This window comes from Zalophus californianus, chromosome X (assembly GCF_009762305.2).
Source record: "Zalophus californianus isolate mZalCal1 chromosome X, mZalCal1.pri.v2, whole genome shotgun sequence".
NCBI lineage: Eukaryota > Metazoa > Chordata > Mammalia > Carnivora > Otariidae > Zalophus > Zalophus californianus.
In genome coordinates, this window is record NC_045612.1 from 88534477 (window position 1) to 88561974 (window position 27498).

Consider the following 27498-nt stretch of genomic DNA (forward strand, 5'->3'; position numbering starts at 1 on the left):
CATCGCTGCAACCCCTTGCTTCCTCTGTCACATCGCCTACTGCTACCGAGCCTGCTGTGGATCCTGCCGCCTCGCTCTCATAATTACCCTCGCGTTTATACTGGTTGGTCCCGCCTGGATCGTCAGGGATAATCTCCCCATCTCAGGTCCTTCAGCTTAGTTTTATCTGCAAAGTCCCTTTACCATGCAAGGTAACACAGTCGCAGGTCTTAGGGATGAGGCCGTGGGCATCTTTGAGGGCCACGGTTTTGCCAACCACGCTTAGTTACAGGGTGGACCAGCTTTGCAGAAGGCAAGTCCACCAGGTCCTCGCTCCCCTGTGAGACCCGTCCCGTCCCAATTGGTGTGAATTCTCTTGCTCTTTGGACGGGAGCCTCTGAACTGTGTGCCTTTGTGTCAGATGATGAATTCTGGTCCTATCATCTCTGTCCAGGGTGGCAAGGATCAATGGTACAGAACTCATGGGATTAAATCCTAACTTGGGTTGCTTTCTTCAGGGAGAAGCGGAGCAGGGACACTTAGAGAAGGGGCTTGGGGCATAGAGTCAAGCAAAGTGGCCAAGAGTAAGAGGTGTAGAGGCGACCTCACGGGTTCTAGTCCCAGTCCTACTGTGTACTAGCTGGGGAACCTCGAATAACCTGTCTTAACTCTCTGGCCCGTTTTTACATGCGTCACACAGAGCTCGTGTGTCACCTTCATATGGTTGTCACGAGAACTAAATAGAAGGTGGTTCATGTAAAAGGGCTCAAGAGTAAGGGCTCGGTGAATATTGCCATTCTTACTATGTGAAGGCTTGACTGGTCCCAAACAAGTTTCAGGGACCGTCCTACCAAGGGTTTTGGTCTCGGTTGGCTTCCTTAAGGGACCTAAGTAGTTGTCTTGAAACCGCCCTTTAGCCAGCTCTTCGCCAGTGTACTTCCCAGACCATCTTTTTAAAAAAAATTTAAAAAAAAATTTTTTTTTAAAGATTTTATTTATTTATTTGACAGAGAGACACAGTGAGAGAGGGAACACAAGCAGGGGGAGTGGGAGAGGGAGAAGCAGGCTTCCCGCGGAGCAGGGAGCCCGATGCGGGGCTCGATCCCAGGACCCTGGGATCACGACCTGAGCCGAAGGCACACGCTTAACGACTGAGCCACCCGGGTGCCCCTTTCCCAGCCCATCTTTGAGGACGGGGTGGCCGGGGGGGGGGGACAAGGACACTGGCACGGATTCCGCCCCTAAGACGCAGGCAGCCCCCGCTTGGTCTTGCTCATTGTTATCCCGGGCTGATGTGAAGCCGGAGTTAACCGTGTAACGTGCTCTCCCTTAAGCAGCTCAAAGATCGGAAGGGCTAACCGCCCAAGCCGGAGGGTCTTTCTTTCTTTTTTTTCTTTCTCTCTTGAAGCGGAGGGGATTATGTCAACGAGGTGCTAATTTTCAAAATGTCAGCAACTCTTAGCTCGAAGTTTCCTTGTCCTGTGGAAACGAGACCCATGTCCCTGTGTGATTTACAGGAGCGATACTCTCGAAGCTCATGCGGACTGGAGGGTGGGGCTGCAGGTGGTTTCCACGCTGAGGTCACCCGCTGTAAGGGGTGCAGCTTCACCAGTCCAGCTCCCCCTTTCCAGCCGGGTTCCAGCAAATCGATAAGGTGGCGCAGGAAGCGCAGTGAGGGGAGGGGACGGAGATTGAGAGCTTGGGGTGTCCGCCCAAACCCATCTTAACCAGAGGAGAAATGCTCGCTGCTCGGACAGGTTATCTAGACGATTCGGATTTAGGGAACTTCAGGCGGAAGAACTCATCAGTGACGGAACAGGGCCGGGGACACCAGTCTGGGTCTGGAGCCGCCCCCACCTCAACTCACTTCAAGGACATCTATCCTCACAGCTCCAGGCCATCCGATTAGTTCCAATCCCCGAAGGAACACAGGAACACGAACTGAATTCACAGAAGCCGCCTTTAAAAACAGTGCTGAGGGTTACAGAGCTCCTGAGAAGGAGAGAGCGCCTCAGGGCAGGCCTTTATCAACTGGAAAAGTGATTTTGTAAAAAAAAAAAAACACACAGTTGCTGCTTTCCATAAAACTTTAAGAGTTGAATTAATGCTGTGAAAATCTAATACGTGTTTATTATGAATAAGATACATTTCTGGAAAATACATGAAAGTTACTCAGTGATAAGGTTTTACTCCTATCAAGTGTTTTTCCTCAATTCTTAAGGGTCAGCAAACATGCTGAGGATTGTAAAGCCCAGGAGGGGAAAAAAAAAAAAACCCAGGGCTATGCATTGTCTGGTTTATTCTCTGAATTTGTTTCTTCAACACAAAGACAAAGGTTTTATCTCCCACTGGCAATATAGACATTGGTATAAACCCAAAGCTTGGGGCGCCTGGGGGGCTCAGTCGTTGAGTGTCTGCTTTCGGCTCAGGTCATGATCCCGGGGTCCTGGGATGGAGCCCCGCATCGGGCTCCCTGCTCCGTGGGGAGTCTGCTTCTCCCTCTGCACCGCCTCCCTCCAAATAAATAAAATCTTAAAAAAAAACCCAAAGCTTTTGTTGGGTACAACAGGGTATATTTATAGTTTCAGTTCTCCAACATCTTAGCTAACAATGTACTGAATCAAAAGAGTTAGCCATTAATGAGAGAGGGAGGGGGAGAGGGGGAGAGGGGAAAGAGGGGGAGAGGGAGGAAGAGAGAGAAGGGGAGAGAGAGAGAGAGGGAGAAGGGAGGAAGGGGGAGAAAAACAACCTAAGCTATTAACTGTCTTCACTACCGATTTACCCAATGACCTTTGGTAAGTACATTTCTCAAACAAATGTTTGAGAAAATGTTTATAATGCCCTTGGAGTCCCCCCACGACACTGCAAAACCCGTACCGCTACTAGTAACACACACACTCACATGACTCCAGAGAGAATGAATATTGTAGAGCGTATGTTTAAGTGATGCGCGATCTAAGTCTTTTGGACTTTGTGACTTTAGATAGGATCCATTTCCTGGGTGATTTTAAATGATGAGCCTAAGGTTTTGTCTTATTAGCCTGTTGTAATCATTGATTTGGGGATAGAGTCCAAGGCCCCAGAGTTCTCTTTGGTCCCCGGTATTGACATGAATCATGAATCTGTGCTGCTAAACATTCAATTCCTCCTCCTCCCCCTCCCCCGCTCTGTCCTTTCCCCCCACCATCTGTGTTGCTTAATGAGTAAGATTTTTTTAAATATAAAAGGAACATGTAAGATTTTCTAAAACCCACATGCCAAATTAAGAAATGATCACACTGACAGCAGTTACCAGTTTTCATAATTTAATGAAAAAGTATTGGTAAAAAGGTGACATTTGAAAAAAGACTGAGTTTATCTTGGAAAACTGGACTATATAAGACAAAATGAAAAAAAATTAACAAAAGAAGGTTAAGAGGTAATACTTCAAACAACAGCAAAATGTAGCAAATACATTTTGGGGCAATTGAAATTTACACAACTGAAGGCTCCTTCATTTACTTAGGAAAATCCTGTAAAAATATTACAACTATATTTCCCTGACTGAAATGATTTTAGTCAATCCTCTCCCAATGGCATTACATATGGAATTTGGCTGAAGCACTTTTTCAATGTTTGCTTTTCCTCGCACTCACTCAGAACCAAAAGGCATGAAAGGACACAGGCTGTGGTACTGGCCTTGAACAGAAGGAGTTTAGAACACAGCTCCATTGTAATTTAATTCCCAGGAAGGTGTCAAATTCATATCCACCCCAGCAGAACTCAGGGAAAAAGCACAGGAACCTAGCGCATACAGACGGGAAACGGTCTCCCTCATTTGGAGAATTCATCGCTGTTTCCATCGGAACAGAACACGGGATGCCTACCACACATGCTATGGCGTGTTCACACACGTACACAGGCATAGAAGAAACATTGTCAAGGTGTGGCCAAAGGGGAGGCAAAATGCAGAGAAGTTTTCCAAAAAGGAGGAACAAAGCAAAAGCCACGGAACCCACGAACAAGGCTGCAGGAACAGAAGCGGGGAGAGGAGCAGGGCTGTGTTTCCCATGTTGGCGGAGGGCGGAGAGCGGAGGAGCCCCAGGCTGCCCGGCGCCTACCGCAGCGGGGCTGTTGGTTCACCAGCAAGTAACGTTAAAAATCTAAAAATGGCCTCTTTTGTCTGAAAACTCCCACTACACTTTCCCAAACTAGAAGAAAGAGAATATTAATTTAAGGCTAAGAAGAAAAGAGAGCAGAGAACTATAGTCGGCTTCACATTTTAAAAACTGTAACATTTCCCCCTTCTTTAAATGGGAAGCAGACATGTTTTATCCCCCCCCCCCCGCCCCCGCAACATGTAATTATTCTCTTCCTCCCAGAAATCAATCAAGGCTGATAGTTTGGGAACAGGGTGTAAGCAACTTCTGAAAAATGGCTCCAGCCTTTTTGTTTGGGAAACTGCCTCGGATTCAAAGTTGGTACAAAGCTAAATTATATCCATGTGTTAAACACATGCTTTCAAATTCTGTTTGACAATAAAAATCTGTTTCAAAATTAAAGCAGGTAAGAATACTTAACCTCTGTGCATTTTACTATATTTTAATTATACCTCAATAAAAATTTTATAAACATTAAAGCAGGTATACAAAAACTGTCAGCCAAACTTATTTAAGTCAAACTGATTTGAAAACAATAACACAAAAACCCTGACCTGGTACAAATCCCCCAGAATTGGTCTCACTTTGGGAAAGGCTCTGGGATCCTTCACAAATGCCTAAGTTGCAAGAATCAGAGCATTTTCCTTGGAAGTAGTACTTTTTTTGTACCTTTGTAAACACTATCCACAAGTTAGCCTTTTATGCTTGTTAGACGGGTGAAGTAGTTACAAGTGCGTCCCCAACAAGCAAGTCTAGGAACAGGCACTGGACACTCAGAAGCATTAGGAGTATTGACTTGGTAAGGTACTGCGAAAAGAGCTCAACCTTGTGCAGAGCAAAGGAAGAGGGTAGTGAGTCTGACAGTATCTGAGATGTTGGTTCCCGGTCTCTCCCCGAAGCGGGTTTCCAGGTACCAGTGGAGTTAGAAACTGCCTACAGACAGGGGCTCTGGGAGTCACACGCTGTAGCTTCAAAAGATAAGTAGTTTTAGTGTCTGATAATCATGGTCTCTTGCAAATCCATGAAGGACGCAAGGACTCTTAATACGTATGTGCGTCAATGTGTTGATGTGACTGGAGAGCTGTCCCCAAGTATTTACTGAGCAAGTACTCTAGGCCCAGCCGTTCTCGACAGCCTCTGGAAGGAAAACTTCCGGATAATCTGCAATTCTTATAATGTGCTTGTGAAAACTAGACTTGAAAGTGTTTCAAAAGCTGCAAGCCAATTTCCTGTGGAAACGTTTTATTCTTTTCACTACAATTCCTCCTAACATATGCTAGAATCCTTTTGGTGTGGAGGTGTCCCTCAATGTATGGGGCAAAGGCAAAGATTAACGTATTCTTGGAGGTTGCTGATCACCTCTGCATCGAGCTGTGGGAAAGGGGATGTGTCTTGCTTTTGCCGTGGCAATCCCGTCGAGAGTCATGGGGAGGATTTTCCCTGTCTGAGCTAACTCTCCTTACCCTGACTTTCTCTTTATTCCCATCACTTTCTGCCTCTGAATCACTCAGCTCCAAATCTGGGCAATACCCATCGTTTTCCTGATAGGGAGCTCTCCCTGCAGACCGCTTGACAAGCTGCTTGCCCCAGAGCTGCTCCTTGGGGTTAATATTCTTGGTTGGCTTTGCACAGCACTGGAGGTCCTCTGCGGTCCTCACCCACCTGCTGGTGGCCTCCTTGAAGGACCTGCTAAAGTGTTCCACGGTAGATTTCCTAAAGGTGCCCTGACTGGCCAAGTGGGAGCTGAGCATGGACTCCTGGTCACAGAACATCGCACCCGAGCTGTCTTTTTGGGTGACATCTCCAGACCAGCTGCCCTCCAGGCCGTTGGATTTGGCAAGCTTGGAGGTAGGCTGACTTTTCCCGTTCCCCATGGAAGACTGTCCATGCAGGGCAGCCTGAAGGACCAGAGGCTTCCCCAGCGACTGCCCGTGATAGAACTCCGGAGATGGAGCACTCCAAGCAGGACTGGGATCCTTCGCTTCGCTCCTAGAGTGGCCGAGACTGGCCAGCAAACGGTTATTTTTGCTCTCTAGTGGGTGTCGCAGGTACGGTCTCGTTCTCATTTCTAGTGACTCCTGAGGCACCTGCGCGCTCCTTATGCTGTGAACAGGGGTGCTGCTAGCAGAGGACAGGGGTCCGGGCTCAGGCTCTGTGGGGCTGTCTCGGCAGTCTTCTGGAGCGGATTTGGGCATTTTGAGCTTTAAGGTAATTCTTGGTGGTGGGTAAAACAGTGAGTTTTCTAGTGCATTTGTCGAAGGAAGTCCTGAAAGCAGAAAGAAAGCTTGATGTTAACACCCGATTTAAAGATCGGCGCACGTGCTTACTGCAGCACAGTGGGTTCACCGAGCCGCTCCTGCAAATGTCTGACAAGCCCCGGTTTCGCTCTGGGTGTGCATCGTGGCACCGAGGCTGGAGCAGGCCGGACGAGAGGTGGGGCGGGGGTACCACAGGTGGAAAACTCAGCGATGCCACCGTTCACCGTGTGGCTCTCGGCCTCCTCCCCTCTGCCCTCCCAGTCTGTAAAGTGATCCCAAAGACGAGTGTGCCACCCCCTATATCCCCAGCTCTGCTCCCTCCATTTCTGAAAAGAACCTTACTAGCTGTGGTTTAGGACAGGGTCTCCCTATTTGTGTGTCCGTCTGTGTGTGCACGTGTGAGTACCGTACAACACTTAGGATGTGTCTTAAAGAGAAGTTGCAGACCCTACCCCCAATCTCTTCTGTCCTTCCTAGAGCAAGTCAAATATCAACCCTCGAGGACATAGCATAGGCTCTGATGGGCAAGGAGTAGGTGGATAGGTGCTTTAACCTGGCGACAGCAGAAATGGCAGTGGGTGGTTCCCGTGTATTTTATGTCCTGAACCTAAAATAATTTCCTGACGATGAATGGCCATCACGGAGGTGTGGGGCAGGCTGTGCAGTGGCATGGCCAGCAGAGAAAAATCACAACATTCCTGCCCATGGCCTGCTCTGGGCTTGGCCCGGGGAGTACTGGCAATCAGTTGCCTGGTTATGTCATCCTATGATCATATTTAGAACAGATCTTCCTTTCTCTATTACTGGGAGTGCTCTGAAATGAAAAAAAAAAAGCACTACCGAACAATTCCTCCTTGCAGAGGGACTTGACCTTGGCCCACGAGAGGCCAGCCAGCAGGTGCCTAGGCAGCACGTGTTCCCTGAGGGTGCGTGGTGAGTACTACCAGCTCTTGTCTCCGCCAGGGACTGCCACCTGCTGACAGCACACAGCAGTCACAGGGCTGGTCCCCACCCATCAGAAGCCACATGGTCTCAGGGCCAATCTCCTTGGCACGCGGGGGCCCCTCCCTGCTGTCCTTTGGTTTGCCTTGTCTTGTCTGTCCTGGTGCCTCTGTGGCTGAGCAGCCCCGCTCCCCCCTGCTGTACCATTCTGCTGTGACCCACGATACTTACAAACACCCCAGAGCCTTTGATGCCTATGTGACACCTCATTTCTGCGTGTCTCTGTTACTCTATGGCTGGTCCTTAGCTGGAGCTAGATTCTGTGCACCCTGCGTAGTGACTCCTGGTTGCCCAGGCTCTGCCACCAACCTCTGTATTAAATGAGGTACAGGGAGGTTACAAACGTCACCGAACACGACTGTCATTGCAGCCAAGCTCCCCATGCTTAGGGCACTGTAATTACGCTCACTTGTCTCTCTCACCAAGTGGGCAGCAATACCCTACAGGCAGGGATTCCGGCTTGCTGATGGCTCTGCTCTCTAGCTCAGTTCTTAGTCCACAGTAGGTACTCGAAAAATAGTAAAGAAGAGACAGAACCCAGATCTCCTAACTACTGGCTAAGGGTTTAACAAATTACTGTTAAGATGAGTAACCTTGGAATTAAACGTTTTCTGGAAACTCGGGTTAGATCCTACCCTACTGATTCCTAAATGAATCTGATGGTTAAGAGAATAATTTCATGGCTTTAACTAGTGGCCCTTGGTATCTGTCTCACACCTAGATTATCTGCCCTAAACCTGCAAGCCCCCCAACCCCACCTTGGGATTTTTTGCCTCATGAGTTGACAGTGAAATGGGCCACGTCCTATCAGGGTCGGACTAGAGCAAATGAGATATTTGACAAGAATTTTAAAACATTTTTAGGTAAAACAATTGACATAAAATTCAAATTGTTAAAGTAGGATGTGACCAGAGTCTATATCAGGACATCTTTAATATAAGGTTACCTGCAGCAATTTCCTGGTTAATAAGCTGGACTTGCAAACCGAAGATCTGTTCCTGTATTTTGTTCTGTGATAGTTTCAGCTTCTCTCGCCTGCTTATCATGTAGCACAGATTTCGGACCTGAAAGCCCAACCCGCAGCAAACAGAGATTTTTGTCATGTTACATAAACCTGACAATTATAAATTGTTTAGCTAAAGTGAAGACAACTAAAATCAAGTGGGGTACGGGGGTGGCTGAGGAGAGAAGACCGAGCACAGAAGCTGCGACAGGGCCACTCTACAGGAATTCACGTAGCACGGCAGTCAGGGGGTCACGGTCCCCACATCAATCAGCAGCACAAGCGAGACGCTCCTGAGCCGCCTCGTGGAACCTCCTGCCCCTGTGATGGGATGGGCCCAGTGTTTACCCGCACAGCCGAGCTGGGAAGACGGGGTGAGGACTGAACATTTCAGCCTTCCCTTCAGATCCCTGAATGAAACAAGGGTGCTGCCGGGTCCGGTACAATTTTCTAAGCAGTGCTGGACCGGCAGGATAAAAGTCTGCTGGGAGGACTGAAAGTGGTTTTTTTGCTTACACCTCCAGCTCGGCCAAATCTCCAGTCACAAGGGGGCAACCCTCACGCTCCAGTACTCCTTGCCCTACCTAGACAAATCACCCCACCCTTCTGGGCCCCAGTTCATTCATCTGTAAATAGGGCTAACAATAGTACTTTCTTCACTGGCATGTTGGGATTACATGAGTTAATATTTATGAAAAGCTTAGAACAGCGTTGTCACATAGTAAGTGCTATAGATGTGTGAGTTCAATTTTACAAAGTGAGCCAAATCCATTCCCTTCCAAATTCTGGTAGCAGAGAGAAAAACAAGCCATCTCTATAATTATACTTGATTATAAAATTCTCTAGGGTAAACACAGGGCCTAACTTATCTTTGAATAAGTGAGTTAAATGGAATTATCTGGTGTAGAGTAACAACCAGAGGCGATTTTGACCCCCCAAGAGGCATTTTGGTAATGTGGAATCATTTTTGGTTGTCACAGCTGGGTATGTTGGGCAGGTATTTGTTGGGGGCAGGTAGAGGCCAGGGATGCTGCTAACATCTTACAGTATCCCCCACAACAAAGGACAGTCCCCTACAGCAAAGAACTATCCAGCCAGAATGTCGGTAGTGCTGAGCCTGAGAAACTCTGATCTAGTTCTTCCCTCAACAAAATTCATTCTCTCTTCAGTCCATAGTCTCATGTGTCAGTAAAATATAGCTGAGCCAATTTAGGCTCAACAGTGAATAAAAAGTAAACCAAATGAGAATTTATTTCAGATTTAAGCTTCATACAGCATATAAGTGAGGGTTCTCTAATTCCCTTGAAAGTGCCTGTCAAAAGTTTAAACAGAGTCTAATGTTTGGGGCCACTGTGCCATCAGAAGATAAGCAAGGACACAGAAGCCCACACTATAAATGAGTTGACCTTTAGAAAACAACTAACTGGAAGCAGGGCCTCCATTTCTATGCAGACCGAGACCTAAACAGTAGCCACAGCTGATCACCTTACCCTCTCTAGGTCTTGCCGTAGATGCATAAACATTCTCATGCGAGTGTGAATACTCTCCTCTTTTGGCTGCACCAGGCCGTTTTCCTCCTCCTGCTTCGGAGGAAATAACGGCTTATTGAAGTTACTTTTCCGCTTCAGTTTCCAGTAGTTATAGATAAAGTCCACGGCCAGTGTGGGCAGCCCCAGCTCTGCGGCCACATCTTCCACACGGACCAGGGAATAGAACTCCTCCTCCAGCTCCCGAAGCTTCTGTGCCCGCAGGCTGGTTTTCTCACTTTTGGCCTGGCTCTGCTCTGCAGCCCTGTGTAGGGGGTACTCGGCCTCCCCGAGTTTCTGCCTATTTTGGCTGTGCTTGAGGCAGTATGACTTGAACTTCACTTCGTCCCCCTCGTCTAGGATGGTCTTCATCTCCAGGTTGTGCTCAAAGGCGCAGGTGACGTGGAAGGCAGTGATGCAGCTTTTCACAGAGCACTGTAGGAAGAGAAGGTGTGTTAAGGCAGCAGGGCTGGGGCACGGAAAGGGACACCCTATATCCCTGGGCTTCAACTGAGAGCTCACAGGAAGCAAAGGAAAGGCACGGAGAGAGCTGGTCCTAAACTGACCATGGCAGATGCTTTACAGGTAAACCCAGGAAATTTGCTTTATAGAAAACCGAAAGAAGAGAGGAAAAAAAAAAAAGTTCAAACTCCTCCTTCAGGTTTTCGCTCAAGCGCTAAGTTTTTCTGAGAAGTCTTCCTTGAGCCCTCTGAAGAGTCATGCTGTACCTTCTCTGTGTCCCGCACATCACCTTATTATGTGCTTCTATAATGGTACTTTCCACACCGTACCTACAGTATAGTAAATGTCAAATCCCTGGCCAGAGCTCTTAAAGACAGAAGCTGTGCCATTCATTTTTGCATTGCCATCAACTTTTGAACAAGCAGGTGCTCAAGAAATGCTTCTTAAAAAAAAAAAAAAAAAGAAAGAAACGCTTCTAAATAAACAAAAGAAAAAACAAAGTCAGTATTATTGCCAGAGCATCTACTGGTTCTAAAAAGGCCACAGGCTCTCCAATATCTAAGTAGCCTAACTTCCTGAAATTGTTCTTACAGAGGGGTGCTGTCCAACATGGAAGCCAACTAGCCAAAATTAGCTATTTAAACTTAAATTAATTAAAATTATATACAATTAAAAATTCAATTCCTTAGTCACACTAGCCACATTCCAACCATACTGGACAGCACAAATTTCCATCACTGCAGAAAGTTCTATGGGAAACTAGGGCTACAGACAACCTGAGATTAACTTTATAACACTCTGCCATTCATAGATGCAACACCTTTGTTAAGTAGCATGCACTGAGGGTGCATTTATAGAGTGGCAGAGTAGGAAGAAGCCAGCCCGGGACTGCTGTACTCTTGAGCTTCACTTAGTCTCAATTACCGTGTGTTCTGGTTACAGTGCTACAGCTTTCCTTCCAAAGATTTTAAATGCTTGGGTGCATGTATATGCTTACACAGAGGAGGGAGAGAAAGCAATGGAGGATTTGTTTCTAAAAATAGTGGGAATTCCCATGGTGAAAGTCAAGTCTCAACTCTTTTGGAAGCCTGCATCTGGGCGGCAGACTGCTCAATTACCTGTATGTTGGGTTTTTGATAACTACAAATAGGGAATGACCTTGGGCACGAATAAAGACTAAAAAAATGCAAACCCTGACAAGTGTCCTTATAATAGATGGAGAAATTCAACACCTAAGATAATACTGGTAACCATCAAAGCTTTTTTTTTTTTTTTTTAAAGATTTTATTTATTTATTTGACAGAGAGAGACACAGTGAGAGGGAACACAAGCAGGGGGAGTGGGGGAGGGAGAAGCAGGCTTCCCACGGAGCGGGGAGCCCAATGCGGGGCTCGATCCCAGGACCCTGGGATCATGACCTGAGCCGAAGGCAGACGCTTAACGACTGAGCCACCCAGGCGCCCCATCCATCAAAGCTTTAATGGGGAGATTCCATTTCGGCTAATTTTACAGGACAAAGAATCCCAGAGATGAAAGAGAATTCTAAGATCATCTTATCCAGCTCCACATTTATTATGGCTTGTCCTTCCCTCTAGAGTACTTGATGTTCTACCTCCACTGCCCCACCCCCCCCAACTCCTTCCACTTTTCAAGTAAGTGATAATCTAGCCACTTAAACTGCATTCCTGAGACAGCCCACCCCAGCTTTGGACAGCTCTACTGGAAAAATTTGTTACCTTACACTGAAATCTGTATCCTTAAAATGTCCATGTATTTGAAAAACTTCATGAAAATGATAACGAAAGCCAAAAATGTACTTTTATTTGGGCACATTTTGTTATCACTTGGCTAAGAAACTAGCCAGTCATTTAGAGAACGTATCAAAGCAAAAGGCATTCTTTAGCAAAAGATTAAAAGTGTTGGGTATAGTGCTCTTTCATTGTTTAGTAACTGATAAAAATATGGGAAGAGAAAGCAAAAGGACTGTCTCCTATTCAAGGGGATGGATGTGTGACATAAAACTATTACTGATAGGAAGCTAGGGGCACCTGGGTGGCTCAGTCAGTTAAGCGTCTGCCTTCAGCTCAGGTCATGATCCCAGGGTCCTGGGATCGAGCCTCACGTTGGTCTCCCTGCTCAGTGGGGGAGTCCCTTTCCTCTCCCACTGCCTCCTCCCTCTGCTCATGCTCTCTCTTTCTCTCAAATAAATAAAATCTTTAAAAAAGGAAGCCAAAAAGGGGCGCCTGGGTGCCTCAGTCATTAAGTGTCTGCCTTTGGCTCAGGTCATGATCCCAGGGTCCTGGGATCGAGCCCCGCATCGGGCTCCCTGCTCCGAGGGAAGCCTGCTTCTCTCTCCCCCACTCCCCCTGCTTGTGTTCCCTCTCTCGCTGTGTGTCTCTCTCTGTCAAATAAATGAATAAAATCCTAAAAAAAAGGAAGCTAAAAACCTGAAATGTCAGTTCAAATTTATAGACATATGTAGAGACAGAACTATAAATTACTCAAAATAAAAGAATACATGAATAAAAATTGTGTACTTAGATGAAAATTGGAATGCCCTTGGGAAACTGCCATAAAATCCATCCAGTCACAAAAAAAGGTCATTCTATGATATTTATAGCTGAAGGTCTGTATATTTTGGTGGTAAAGGAGAAACGCCAACCAAGTTTTGGTGCCAATCAAATACCTATTTACTTTTTTCCAAAAACATATAGTTGGAACATTCTATTAAACAAAATGCTTTTATATACATGTCATTTATTTCTACTGTAACCACTTAAGGTGACAGAGGAAGTATTACGATGCCCATTAAAATAACAGCTTTATTGAGATATAGTTTATGTGCCATAAAAGTCAATTTTAAGTATACATTTCAATGGTTTTAGTATGTTTACAGAGTTTTGCAACCATCACCACTACATAATTCTAGTACCTTTTCATCATTCCAAAAAAGAAATCTCATGTCTACCTGTAGTCACTTGCTGTTTCCAATCCCAGCCCCAAGCAACCACTACTAATCTAACTTTGTGTTTCTGTAGATGTGCCTATTCTGGACATTTCATATAGGAGGAACCATACAACATGTGGCATTTTAGTCTGTTTTTTTTTCACTTAGCATGTTCTCAAGGTCCAACCATGTTGTAGCATGTGTCAGAATTTCATTCTTCTAAAAATGTGGCCAAATACTGTTCCGTTGTATGGATATACCACATTTGTTTATCCATTCATCACCTGATGGACATTTGACTTGGTTCCACTTTTTGGCTATTATGAAATAATGCTCCTGTGAGCATCTGTGTACGAGTTTTTGTGTGGACATAAGTTTTCATTTCTCTTTGGTAAGGTGCATTAAAGGATTAACCCTGCCCAAAGAAAGGTTTGGTCCTGTGCCCCCAGCTCCTAAGAGGTAACCTCTAAGCCTCGGGAATGTCCTGACTGATAAAAAGGTCTTTGTTTATCTGGGGTCCTTGGCCATGTCAGAGAGTCTACGCTAACAATGTGATTTATGGTCAAGGCTTTGGGCCACATGGGATCAGCCTAACCTCTGGAGGGACTGGAGACTATAGTTAGCCATGCAGGTGGGTCAACTGTGTCTAAGTCACCAACTCCTAATAAAACTTTTGAACACTAAGACCTGGATGAGCTTCCCTGGTTGGCAATACTCTGTGGATTATCACACATCATTGGTGGGAGAAATATACGCTGTCCAGAAGACTCCACTTGGCGGGGGGGGGGGGGGGGGGGGGGGGGGGGGGGCGGTGGAGCAAGATGGCAGAGGAGTAGGAGACCTGGATTTCGTCTGGTCTCAGGAATTCAGCTGAATAGGGATCAAACCATTCTGAACACCTACGAACTCAACAGGAGATCAAAGAAAAGAATAGAAATAACTCTCTGAAAAGAAAAGCGACCACTTTCTGGAAAGTAGGACGCGCAGAGAAGTGAATCCCAGGCGGTATTCGGGAGGATAGACGACGGGGGAGGGGGCCTCCATCGGCCGCTAGCGGCAAGTGATAGAGCTGCGGAGCATGAAATTGGAACTTTTTAGAAGTTGGCTCCGCTGAGGGACGTCGCTCCAGTGGCTAAGCGGGGGGTAGAAACCTCGCGGGATAGTGTGGTCTTAGGACCCTGGGGGGGGGGCACAGAAAGACCGGGGGTGCCTGAGTGCGGCAGAGCTCCCAGGGATCGGAGCGGGGAAGCCGGCTGCAGAGACGGAGCCGAGGCGCGGGCTCTCAGCTCGGGGTGGCCATAAACTGTGATCCGCGGCCCAGTCGGGCCACTGCGCCTCCAGCAGGGACCCAACAAGCGGCAGAGCCGGGGAGACTCCCCTTCCTCCTCCGGGAGGAGCGGCGCGGGAGCACACCGCAGGGATCTGCTGGGTTTGGAGACTCCACACGGGGTCGGGAGCCAGAGATAGAACCGCTCGGTCACAGGCCGGGTGAGCACGGAGTGCGGCCGGAGACCGGGGACACGGGAGTGACTGCTTTTCTCTGGGGGCGCACTGAGGGGCGGGGCCCCGAGTTCTCTGGTCCTCCGGGGCGGAGACTGGGAGGCCGCCATTTTCACTCTCGTCCCCCAAAGCTGTATGGAAAGTTTGCAGAGAACAAAAGCTCCCGAGAGCAAACCCGAGCGGATTACTTAGCCCAGACCCGGCCAGGGCGGGGCAATTCCGCCTCCGGCAAAGACATTTGGGAACCACGGCAACAGGCCCCTCCACCAGAAGATCAGCACGAACAGCCAGCCAAGACCAAGTTTACCGATCAAGGAGAACGGGAGAACTCCAGCACTAGGGGAATACTGCACACAGAATTCATGGCTTTTTAAACCATGATTCTTTAGTCTTTCAAAGTTAATTTTTTAACTTTTTTTTTTGAATTTTTCTTTTTTCCCCCTTTAAACCGACATCTTATCAATCCCTTTTTTAAAAAACATTTTTATTTTTCATTTTTAGAGTCATATTCTATCCCTTCATAGTAGTTACCCTTATTTTTGGCATATATATATAAATTGTTCTCTCTTTAAAATTTTGAGATACAGTTTCTTCTAACAGATCAAAATATACCCTAAATCTCTAGTGTATGGCTTTGTTCTAGTCTCCTGTCTGATCACATTCTCTCTGTTTTTTTTTTCTTTTTTTTAAATCCTCTTCTTTCTTTTTTCAAACAACTTATTATCTTATCAATTCCTTTTATAAATTTTTTATAATTTTCATCTTTACAGTCATATTCCATCCCTTCATCGTATCAACCCTTATTTTTGTACATATATAAGTTTTCCTTTCTTTAAAATTTTGGGAGGCACTTTCTTCTAACAGACCAAACATACACCCAAAATCTAGTGTGTGGCACTGATCTATGCACCAGCCTGATCATATTCTGTTTTTTTTTGTTTTGTTTTGTTCGTTTTTATCTTTTTCTTTTTCCTTTCCTTCCCTTTCTTTTCCCCCGGTTTCAGATCTTTTCTGATTTGTTTAGAGTATATTTTCCTGGGGACATTGTTACCCTGTCAGCATTTTGTTCTCTCATTCATCTGTTCTCCTCTGGACAAAATGACAAGATGGAAAAAAATCACCTCAACAAAAAGAACAAGAAGAGGTAGTACCAACTGCCAGGGACCTACTCAATACGGACATTAGTATGATGTCGGACCTAGAGTTCAGAATCATGATTTTAAAGATACTAGCCGGGCTTGAAGAAAGCATGGAAGTTATCAGAGAAACCCTTTCTGGAGAGATAAAAGAACTAAAATCTAACCAAGTCGAAATAAAAAAGGCTATTAATGAGATGCAATAAAAAATGGGGGCGCTAACTGCTAGGATAAATGAGGCAGAAGAGAGAATCAGTGATACAGAAGACCAAACGATGGAAAATAAAGAAGCTGAGAAAAAGAGATAAACAACTACTGGATCATGAGGGCAGAATTCGAGAGATAAGCAATACCATAAGATGAAACAACATTAGAATAATTGGGATCCCAGAAGAAGAAGGAAGAGAGAGAGAGGGGCAGGAGGTATATTGGAGCAAATTATAGCAGAGAACTTCCCTAATTTGGGGAAGGAAACAGGCATCAAAATCCAGGAGGCACAGAGAATCCCTCTCAAAATCAATGAAAATAGGTCAACACCTCGACATCTAATAGTAAAACTTACGAGTCTCAGAGACAAAGAGAAAATCCTGAAAGAAGCTCGGGAGAAGAGATATGTAACCCACAATGGTAGAAACATTAGATTGGCAACAGACCTATCCACAGAGACCTGGCAGGCCAGAAAGGACTGGCATGATATATTCAGAGCACTAAACGAGAAAACTATGTAGCCAAGAATACTATATCCAGCTAGGCTGTCATTGAAAATAGGAGAGATAAAAAGCTTCCAGGACAAACAAAAACTAAAGGAATTTGCAAACATGAAACCAGCCCTCCAAGAAATATTGAAAGGGGTCCTCTAAGCAAAGAGAGAGCCTAAAAGCAACACAGACCAGAAAGGAACACAGACAATATACAGTAACAGTCACCTTACAGGCAATACAATGGCACTAAATTCATATCTTTCAATAGTTACCCTGAATGTAAATGGGCTAAATGCCCCAATCAAAAGACACAGGCTATCAGATTGGATTAAAAAACAAGACCCATCAATATGCTGTCTGCAAGAGACTCATTTTAGACCCAAAGACACCCCCAGATTGAAAGTGAGGGGGTGGAAAACCATTTACCATGCTAATGGACACCAAAAGAAAGCTGGGGTGGCAAACCTTATATCAAACAAATTAGATTTTAAACCAAAGACTGTAATAAGAGATGAGGAAGGACCCTATATCCTACTTAAAGGGTCTATCCAACAAGAAGATCTAACAATTGTAAATATCTATGCCCCTAACATGGGAGCAGCCAATTATATAAAGCAATTGATAACAAAAGCAAAGAAACACATTGACAACAATACAATAATAGTGGGGGACTTTAACACCCCCCTCACTGAAATGGACAGATCATCTAAGCAAAAGATCAACAAGGAAATAAAGACTTTAAATGACACACTGGACCAAATGGACTTCACAGACATATTCAGAACATTCCATCCCAAAGCAAAGGAATACACATTCTTCTCTAGTGCCCATGGAATATTCTCCAGAATAGATCACGTCCTAGGTCACAAATCAGGTCTCAACCGGTACCAAAAGATTGGGATTACTCCCTGCATATTTTCAGACCACAATGCTTTGAAACTAGAACTCAATCACAAGAGGAAAGTTGGAAAGAACTCAAACACATGGAGGCTAAAGAGCATCCTACTAAAGAATGAATGGGTCAACCAGGAAATTAAAGAAGAATTAAAAAAATTCAAGGAAACCAATGAAAATGAAAACACAACTGTTCAAAATCTTTGGGATGCAGCAAAGGCAGTCCTAAGAGGAAAGTATATAGCAATACAAGCCTTTCTCAAGAAACAAGAAAGGTCTCAAATACACAACCTAACCCTAGACCTAAAGGAGCTAGAGAAAAAACAGCAAATAAAGCCTAAACCCAGCAGAAGAGAAATAATAAAGATCAGAGCAGAAATCAATGAAATAGAAACCAAAAGAACAGTAGAACAGATCAACAAAACTAGGAGCTGGTTCTTTGAAAGAATTAACAAGATTGATAAACCCCTGGCCAGACTTATCAAAAAGAAAAGAGAAATGACCCAAATTAACAAAATCATGAATGAAAGAGGAGAGATCACAACACCAAAGAAATACAATTATAACAACATATCATGAGCAACTATATGCCAGCAAATTAGATAACATGGAAGAAATGGATGCATTCCTAGAGATGTATCAACTACCAAAACTGAACCAGGAAGAAATAGAAAACCTGAACAGACCTATAACCACTAAGGAAATTGAAGCGGTCATCAAAAATCTCCCAAAAAACAAAAGCCCAGGGCCAGATGTCTTCCCAGGGGAATTCTACCAAACATTTAAAGAATTAATACCTATTCTTCTGAAATTGTTCCAAAAAATAGAAATGGAAGGAAAACTTCCAAACTCGTTTTATGAGGCCACCATTACCTTGATCCCAAAACCAAAGACCCCATCAAAAAGGAGAATTACAGACCAATATCCTTGATGAACATGGATGCAAAAATTCTCACCAAAATACTAGTCAATAGGATCCAACAGTACATTAAAAGGATTATTCATCATGACCCAGTGGGATTTATCTCTGGGCTGCAAGGTTGGTTCAACATCCGCAAATCAATCAACGTGATACAATACATTAACAAAAGAAAGAACAAGAATCATATGATCCTCTCAGTAGATGCAGAAAAAGCATTTGACAAAGTACAGCATCCTTTCTTGATCAGAACTCTTCAGAGTATAGGGATAGAGGGTACATACCTCAATATCATAAAAGCCATCGATGAAAAACCTACAGCAAATATCATTCTCAATGGGGAAAAACTGAGAGCTTTCCCCCTAAGGTCAGGAACGCGGCAGGGATGTCCACTATCACCACTGCTATTCAACATAGTATTAGAAGTCCTGGCCACAGCAATCAGACAACAAAAAGAAATCAAAGGCATCCAAATCGGCAAGAAGAAGTCAAACTCTCACTGTTTGCAGATGATATGATACTTTATGTGGAAAACCCAAAAGACTCCACCCCAAAACTGCTAGAACTCATACAGGAATTAAGCAAAGTGGCAGGATATAAAATCAATGCACAGAAATCAGTGGCATTCCTATACACCAACAAGACAGAAGAAAGAGAAATTAAGGAGTCAATCCCATTTACAGTTGCACCCAAAACCATAAGATACCTAGGAATAAATCTAACCAAAGAGGTAAAGGATCTGTACTCAGAAAACTATAAAATACTCGTGAAAGAAACTGAAGACACAAAGAAATGGAAAAACGTTCCATGCTCATGGACTGGAAGAACAAATATTGTGAAGATGTCAATGCTACCTAGAGCAATCTACACACTCAATGCAATCCCCATCAAAATACCATCCATTTTTTTTCAAAGAAATGGAACAAATAATCCTAAAATTTGTATGGAACCAGAAAAGACCCCGAAGAGCCAGAGGAATGTTGAAAAAGAAAAGCAAAGCTGGCAGCATCACAATTCCGGACTTCCAGCTCTATTACAAAGCTGTCATCATCAAGACAGTATGGTACTGACACAAAAACAGACACATAGATCAATGGAACAGAATAGAGAGCCCAGAAATGGACCCTCAACTCTATGGTCAACTAATCTTTGACAAAGTAGGAAGGAATGTCCAATGGAAAAAAGTCTCTTCAACAAATGGTGTTGGGAAAATTGGACAGCCACATGCAGTAGAATGAAACTGGACCATTTCCTTACACCACACACAAAAATAGACTCAAAATGGTTGAAAGACCTAAATGTGAGACAGGAGTCCATCAAAATCCTAAAGGAGAACACAGGCAGCAACCTCTTCGACCTCAGCCGCAGCAACTTCTTCCTAGAAACATTGTCAAAGGCAAGGGAAGGGCAAAAATGAACTATTGGGACCTCATCAAGATAAAAAGCTTCTGCACAGCAAAAGAAACAGTCAACAAAACCAAAAGACAACCAACAGAACGGGAGAAGATATTTGCAAATGGCACATCAGATAAAGGGCTAGTATCCAAAATCTATAAAGAACTTATCAAACTCAACACCCAAAGAACAAATAATCCAATCAAGAAATGGGCAGAAGACATGAACAGACATTTTTCCAAAGAAGACATCCAAACGGCCAACAGACACAGGAAAAAGTGCTCAACATCGCTTGGCATCAGGGAAATCCAAATCAAAACCTCAATGAGATATCACCTCACACCAGTCAGAATGGCTAAAATTAACAAGTCAGGAAACGACGGATGTTGGCGGGGATGCGGAGAGAGGGGAACCCTCCTCCACTGTTGGAGGGAATGCAAGCTGGTGCAACCACTCTGGAAAACAGTATGGAGGTTCCTCAGAAAGTTGAAAATAGAGCTACCCTACGATCCAGCAATTGCACTACTGGGTATTTACCCCAAAGATACAAATGTAGAGATCCAAAGGGGTACGTGTACCCCGATGTTTATAGCAGCAATGTCCACAATAGCCAAACTGTGGAAAGAGCCAAGATGTCCATCGATAGATGAATGGATAAAGAAGATGTGGTACACACACACACACACACACACACACACACACACACAATGGAATATTATGCAGCCATCAAAAGGAATGAGATCTTGCCATTTGCAACGACGTGGATAGAACTGGAGGGTGTTATGCTGAGCAAAATAAGTCAATCAGAGGAAGACATGTATCATATGACCTCACTGATATGAGGAATTCTTAATCTCAGGAAACAAACTGAGGGTTGCTGGAGTCGGGGGGGGGGTGGGAGGGATGGGGTGGCTGGGTGATAGACATTGGGGAGGGTATGTGCTATGGTGAGTGCTGTGAATTGTGCAAGAGTGTTGAATCACAAATCTGTACCTCTGACACAAATAATGCAATATATGTTAAGAAAAAAAATAGCAGGAGGGGAAGAATAAAGGGGGGGGAAATCGGAGGGGGAGATGAACCATGAGAGACAATGGACTCTGAAAAACAAACTGAGGGTTCTAGAGGGGAGGGGGGTATGGGGATGGGTTAGTCTGGTGATGGGTATTGAAGAGGGCATGTAAAAAAAAAAAAAAAAGACTCCACTTGGGGACGACAACTGGAAGCTCCATGCCTGGTCTCTCCTGGACCCTGCCCTATGTGCCTCTCCCCTTTGCTGTTTTTTAATCTGCATCCTTTTATTGTAATATACCATAACCACGAGTACAATGGCTTTTCTGAGTTCTGTGAGTCCTTCTAGTGAATTATTAAACCTGAGGGTGGGTCCTGGACACCTCTCAAACTGCAGGTATATACTTTGAAGTGGAACTGCTGGGTCATATGGTGATTCTACATCTAACCTATTGAGGAATTGCCAAACTGGTTTCCACAGTGGCTGCATGTTTTACATTTCCACCAGCAAAGCACAAGGGTTCCCATTTCTCCACATTCTTGCCAATAATTGTTATTGCCTGCTTTTTGACTATTATCACCCTAGTGAGTATGAAGTGGTATTTCACTGTGGTTTATTTATTTTTTTGGGGGGGGAGAATAGATTTCTATATATTCTTCAGAAATTATAGAAAATAAATGAGTTAAGAGATATTCTGTCACCCTCTAAAGAAAACAGTGTGTTCTCCTCAAAAGGGGATGACACCTGCCTGGAACAGCAAGGGCCTGGCGCTTATGTCCTCAGCAGTTCCTGTCCTGCTGCAGGACAGTGTCCATTTGGTTGTCTTCTATTTTTTTAAATTTTATTTTATTATGTTATGTTAGTCACCATACAGTACATCATTAGTTTTTGATGCATTTGGTTGTCTTTAATCCCAAATAATCTGTGAACAGACAGCTGGGTGGTATAGCAGTTTTCTCAAAACTCTGTCACTGACACAATGTGATAAATGGTTCAAGCCAGCCTACCAAACCTACTCCAGCCAAAAAAAAAAAGAAAAGAATATGACCTTCTAGAGAGGAGGGCGGTACGGGGCAGTCTAGGCAGAATGCAGGTGCAGTATTAGGTATGTGTGTTGGTGTTTTGCCTAGACTTTGGCCACAGTCCCTCTAACTGCCAGCTTTCCAGAATTCCTGTAGGGTCCATCTATACTTAAACTCCATCACCCACAGTGGCCACCAGCCCTTCTGACCTCTCATCCCTAAGGGTCTGCAAGGTTGGAGGGCAGATGTCACTTCAGTGTTATTTAACTTTTCCCATGTTTACATCCGGCCTCCCTTAATAGACTATAAACTCCTGAAGGCAGGGACCAGAAATGCCTTAGAACCAGAAAAGTTTGTACTGACAAAATTTGGAATATATGAAAAAATATTAAGTACAGTCACTGAGTAGGCATACTTGCATTTCTCCACTTGTTGAAGATTTTCATTTGTTTTTAAAAAGTTCATTTTCCTCATAATCAAACTCCTATTAGCCTAACAGTAAACTCATGGCAGCCCACTGACTTATCCTGACTTCAAATCCACTTGCATGTGATTTCAAACATGACCACATCCCTCTACTGTCAAAAGGGACACTTATCTAGTACCAAATGTTTGATGATTCTCCTCAGTTTGGCTGGATGAGTCCTACGGCTTTCCATCAGCAAAGTCCAATTAACTCCAAGGAATAATAATATGAATAATTAAAAACAAGTACAACTACTATTACCACTAACATTTACTGAGTATTTACTCAATGCCTGGCACTGTGCTAAGCCCTTAACCACGTTTATTAAGTAGGTACTATTATCATCTCCATTTATAGATATGGAAGCTGAGGCACAGATATGGTAGGTCACTTCCTTGAGATAGTATAAAAAGCAAGGAAGGAGGTAGAACCAGGATGTGATCCCCAGAAGTCTGGCTCCAAAGGTCATATTCTTTTCTTTCTTTTTTTTAAGTAAGTGTATGTGTGTCATTTATTCATTCATTCAATCAATCAATTTCTACACCCAACGTGGGGCTTGAACTCACGACCCTGAGATGAACAGTCGCATGCTCTTCCAGCCAGGTTCCCCCAAAGGTCCTAATCTTAACCAGTGTTCTTTCTTTCTTCTCAGGGAAAACCGAAAGCCTCTGGATCTAGGTTGAATGGGGCTTGAACATAAGCCATATAAGGACCCTACAGGAATTCTGGAAAGCTGGCAGTTAGAGGGACTGTGGCCAAAGTCTAGGCAAAATCCAGAGCTGTCTGGGGCATCTCATTTGAACTTAGTCTTTATGATCTGGTTCAGGATTATCAGAAGACTTTATGCTCAGGAGAAAGATTCTAGCTCCTAGATATGGAAGCTGTAGACATTGGCTACGTTTAGACCCCAACCCCACCAGTGCTGGATTCTATCCTTCCCCAGTGAATGTTCCCAAATCAAAAGAAGAGGATAGATATGTGTATTCCCACTGCTGGGAAGCAGGAAGAACAAATACAATTCACAGATAGTTAAGAGATCCATAAAGAGTTAGTAAAACAAAATATCCTAAATATGTTACTAATCACAAAGACTTAAAATAAACCTCCCAAGAACAATGATGCTAATAAAACTTGACCCCTACTGAATTACTATATTTGTTTACTATGTTCGTGATTCACATACAGGGAACAAGATGCTAAATTACTGATGAGTGCGGAATTAACTTTCCTTAGTGGTGGTTTAAAAGGAAGAAGAAGGTTTTGGTCTGTTTTCCCACAGGAAAACTAGGTATCAACCATGGAAAACAAACGCCGCTCTATTAGTATAAGTAGAATGTAGGTGAGAAAAGAATTACACACTTCAGAAGGTCACCGGATGTTCATTCCCCCTCACTCAAACTCAAGGGGGGAGGGTCTTTCCTACAGCCTGGCACTCACATTGCACTTCCCCAAACCATAAAATGATTTCACACCTCTCCTCAAACCTCTGGACCTCACTCTCAGCTGATGGTCCTGCTTCCTACCTGAGGAAATTAAAACAATCAAAAGAGCACGTCTGCAGATCCCCACCAACACACGTACCTAATACTGCACATGCACTCTGCCTTCAAGGCTCTTAACAGGCCAGAACTATCAGTGCTCCTGCCCAAGGCCACCCCCTCATCGCACGCTTTACCCCACCCTCTCTCACCTACTGAAAACCTCACTCCACCAGTTTTTCCTTTCCGCTGGATCACTCCCTTTCATGCACACTGCGATGTTCTATGTGCTAACAAGTGTACACACATATTTGGTAATTCTACCATCTTAAAGACAAGACCTCTTTACTTCACTTGTTTGAACTGTTCCTACTCCCTTTCTTTGTCCTGACCATTGGCAATGTAGCTTTTGCATTCACTACTGCACCTAAACGGCTCCTCCCAGTTACCAATAATCACACTGCTAAATTCAGGGGTCAATCTCTAGTCCTCCTCCTACTTCAGCTGCATCTTTACACCACTGATCTTTTCCTTCTCTTTGAAATGCTTTTTTCTCTTGAAGTCTAGGCTGCTACACACTCTCGGTTTTCCTCCTGTCTTCCTTCTGGCTTCTTCCCAGTCTCCTCTTGCTGCTTCTTCCTACTCTGCTGGACTTCTTCATGTTGCAGTGCTTCCAGGCCTAGTGCTCGGTACTGTTCTCCTCTCTATCTACACTCACTCACTCAGTGATCCTACCCAGTCCAGGCTAAAGCCCATCTCTAGGCCAATGGCTCCCAAATGCCTGTCTGCAGTCCGGGACTTCTCCCAAACTCCAAACTCACACAGATACTTGTCAGTTTGACATTTCCACTAGGATGTCGGATAGACATCTCAAACTTAAATGTCTAAAACTGAACTCATCATCTCTTCCCCCAAATCTGTTCTTCTGCAGATTTCTCTATTCAGTTTATGGCAACTTCATCCTTCCCACTGTTTGGGCCCCAAACCTGGAGGCATCCCCAACTCCTATCTTTCTCTCCCACCTCCTGTTGGCTCCACCTTCAACATTCATCCAGAATCTAATCACTTTTCACTACCTCCACGGCCACTACTCCAGTCAAAGCCACCACCATCTCACAAGGATTACTAGAATAGCCTCCTAATTGCTTTTCCTGTTTCTAACCTTCCCTCCCCTGTCTATTCTAAATACAGCAGCCAGAGCTTATTTTTAACTGTTTACTATGGAAATTTAAAAACCTATATAACGGCACAGAGAACACTAATCATGACCCCCATATACCCATCAGCCAGCTTCAATAGGAATTAATGTATGACCAATCTTGTTTCATCTTTAACCCCCACAGTACCCTGCCCCCAGATTATTTTGAAGTGAGTATTAGACATCATATCATTCTACAGAGTCATCCCTTAAAAACACAAGTCAAATCATGTCCCTTGCCTGCTCAAAGCCTGTCAATGGCTTCCCCTTAAACTGAGAGTAAAAACAAAAGGTCTCTTAAGGGCCCTGGAAGCCCCACACCAGGGGCTGGCAACCTATGGCCCACGGACCAAATGCAGCAGCTGTCTGTTTTTGTGTGGCCCAAGAGCTAAGAATGGGAACTGAGGATGTTTTTACATTTTTAAATGATGTAAAAAATAAAAAGAAGACTACTTCATGACACGTGAACTAATATGAAATTGAAATTTTAGAGTCCATAGAGTTTAACTGGAATACAGCCACGTTCACCTGCTTAAGTACTGTCTGTGCTGTCTCTGTGCTCAAGGCAGAGCTGAGGAGTCGCATCACAGCCCATATGACCTGCAAAGCCTAAAATATTTCTCTGGCCGTTCACAGAAAAAAACCTGCCAACCCTTGCCTTAACCAGTCAAGTTCCCATATGACCTCTCTGATATTCTCTTCTCACTCACTCCATTCTAGCCTCATTAGCCTCTTTACTGTCACTCAAACAGGCCAGACACACTCCTATCTCCGATCATCGGCTGATCCCTCTGCCGGGAATATTTTTACCCGAAATATCTGCATTGTTTTCTCTTACCTTCAAGTCCTTCCTCAAATGTCTCCTCTACCATGAGTCCTACTCTGACCACTCTATTTAAACCTGTAATGCATGCCCCCTGCCCCACACTCCCCACCTTCTCACCATACTCCACATTTTTCCTTTCTATAGCACTTCCCATTTTCTCATGCACCATTTAGTATTTATTCCTTATTCCCTATTTCTCCCAACTCAAACCTACGTTCCACGGCACAAGGTTCTTTGTTGGCTTGCTGATAAGTCCCAAGTGCCGAGAACAGTGCCTGGCACACGATTAGGCACTCAAATATTTGTTGAATAAATGTAATTCTTTATAATAAAAAATTTAAGAGTCTTAATTTGGTAAAACCTTCACAAAATGCAGACTCTAAACTCTAAGTAATAAAAGTAAGAACCATTGCCCTGCAGATGAAAAACCTACTCCAGAATGCTTCCTCCATCCATCTGTTCATCTATCCATCAATCTAGTATTTACTGTCTGTCTGCCATGTCAGGGGTGTGGGGGATCTAAGGATGAAACAGTCTGAGCTTACAGTCTACTAAGGAAGATAAATCTCAGAGAATAACTCAGACAGTGTGGCAGAATGTGGTAACGTGGGGCTGTAATGCCAACTCAAGTCTGCTAAGATCAAGGCCAGTGTTTTCTTTCACCACAGTCATGCTGCCAATTATTAACTATTCTAAAAAATCCTCCTTTGGGCGCCTGGGTGGCTCAGTCATTAAGCGTCTGCCTTCGGCTCAGGTCATGATCCCAGGGTCCTGGGATCGAGCCCCACATCGGGCTCCCTGCTCCGCGGGAAGCCTGCTTCTCCCTCTCCCACTCCCCCTGCTTGTGTTCCCTCTCTCACTGTCCTTCTGTCAAATAAATAAATAAAATCTTTAAAAAAAAATCTTTTAAAAAAATCCTCCTTTAAAACAGGAAAGATAGGGAGAAAAATGCAGGTACTACGATAATGAAAGTAAGTAAATTAAAGGATATAAGTTCAATGTGCTATTATAAAATGGCTAATAATGGGGCTCCTGGCTGGCTCAGTTGGTGGAGCATATGACTCTTGATCTTGGGGTTGTTTGAGCCCCATGTTGGGCATAGAGATAACTTAAAATTTTTTTTAAATGGCTAATAATTATAAAAACATGGAAAATATTTCAGTTTTTTAGTGGGGAGAATGAATATTATAAACAAATCTATGATACAATTAAATATGGATATATTTATGCAATAAACAATAACTGAGCACTGACAATGGGCAGGCACTCCCCTTTCTGCTACGGGAAATCCAAGGAAGAATGATGCACAACCTTGGTCCCCAAGGGGCTCACATATGAGGAGCAACCAGGACAGAACTCAGGAAAACCTAAACAGGCAATGCATTAAAGTTAGTAGATCCTGTGGGATTAGTGTTCCCTTAAATTGTTTTCCTTTGTAACTGCTGTCCTTAAATAATATCAGCAGAAAAAAAAAAGTTAAAAAAGAGGCAGGACAAAGTATCTAATTCTGTCAGATGTAAAAAATGAATTTAAGAAATTAAAAGGGTCTTTGGGGTCCAGATTGTGTTCTTTAAATACCATTTCTCAGTAAAAGAACGAGGTTTACTTGGAGGAGTGGCCGATCCCAGGTCTGCA

General features: G+C 44.2%; 1 protein-coding gene across 7 annotated transcripts in view; it reads right to left on the reverse strand.

Annotated features, from left to right (window-relative positions):
• Window positions 1–3273: 3273 nt before the first annotated feature.
• The window catches only part of JADE3 (jade family PHD finger 3), a 142067-nt gene continuing 117842 nt past the window's right edge, over window positions 3274–27498 (reverse strand). For all 7 annotated transcript variants that reach the window (XM_027607341.2, XM_027607344.2, XM_027607340.2 and 4 more), the window contains 3 exons: window positions 9872–10342; window positions 8325–8442; window positions 3274–6384 (listed from right to left, as the gene is read on the reverse strand). In XM_027607341.2, coding sequence (XP_027463142.1) covers window positions 5474–6384; window positions 8325–8442; window positions 9872–10342 — 1500 coding nt within the window. In that variant the 3' untranslated portion in view covers window positions 3274–5473. The remainder of the gene's footprint in view (window positions 6385–8324; window positions 8443–9871; window positions 10343–27498) is intronic.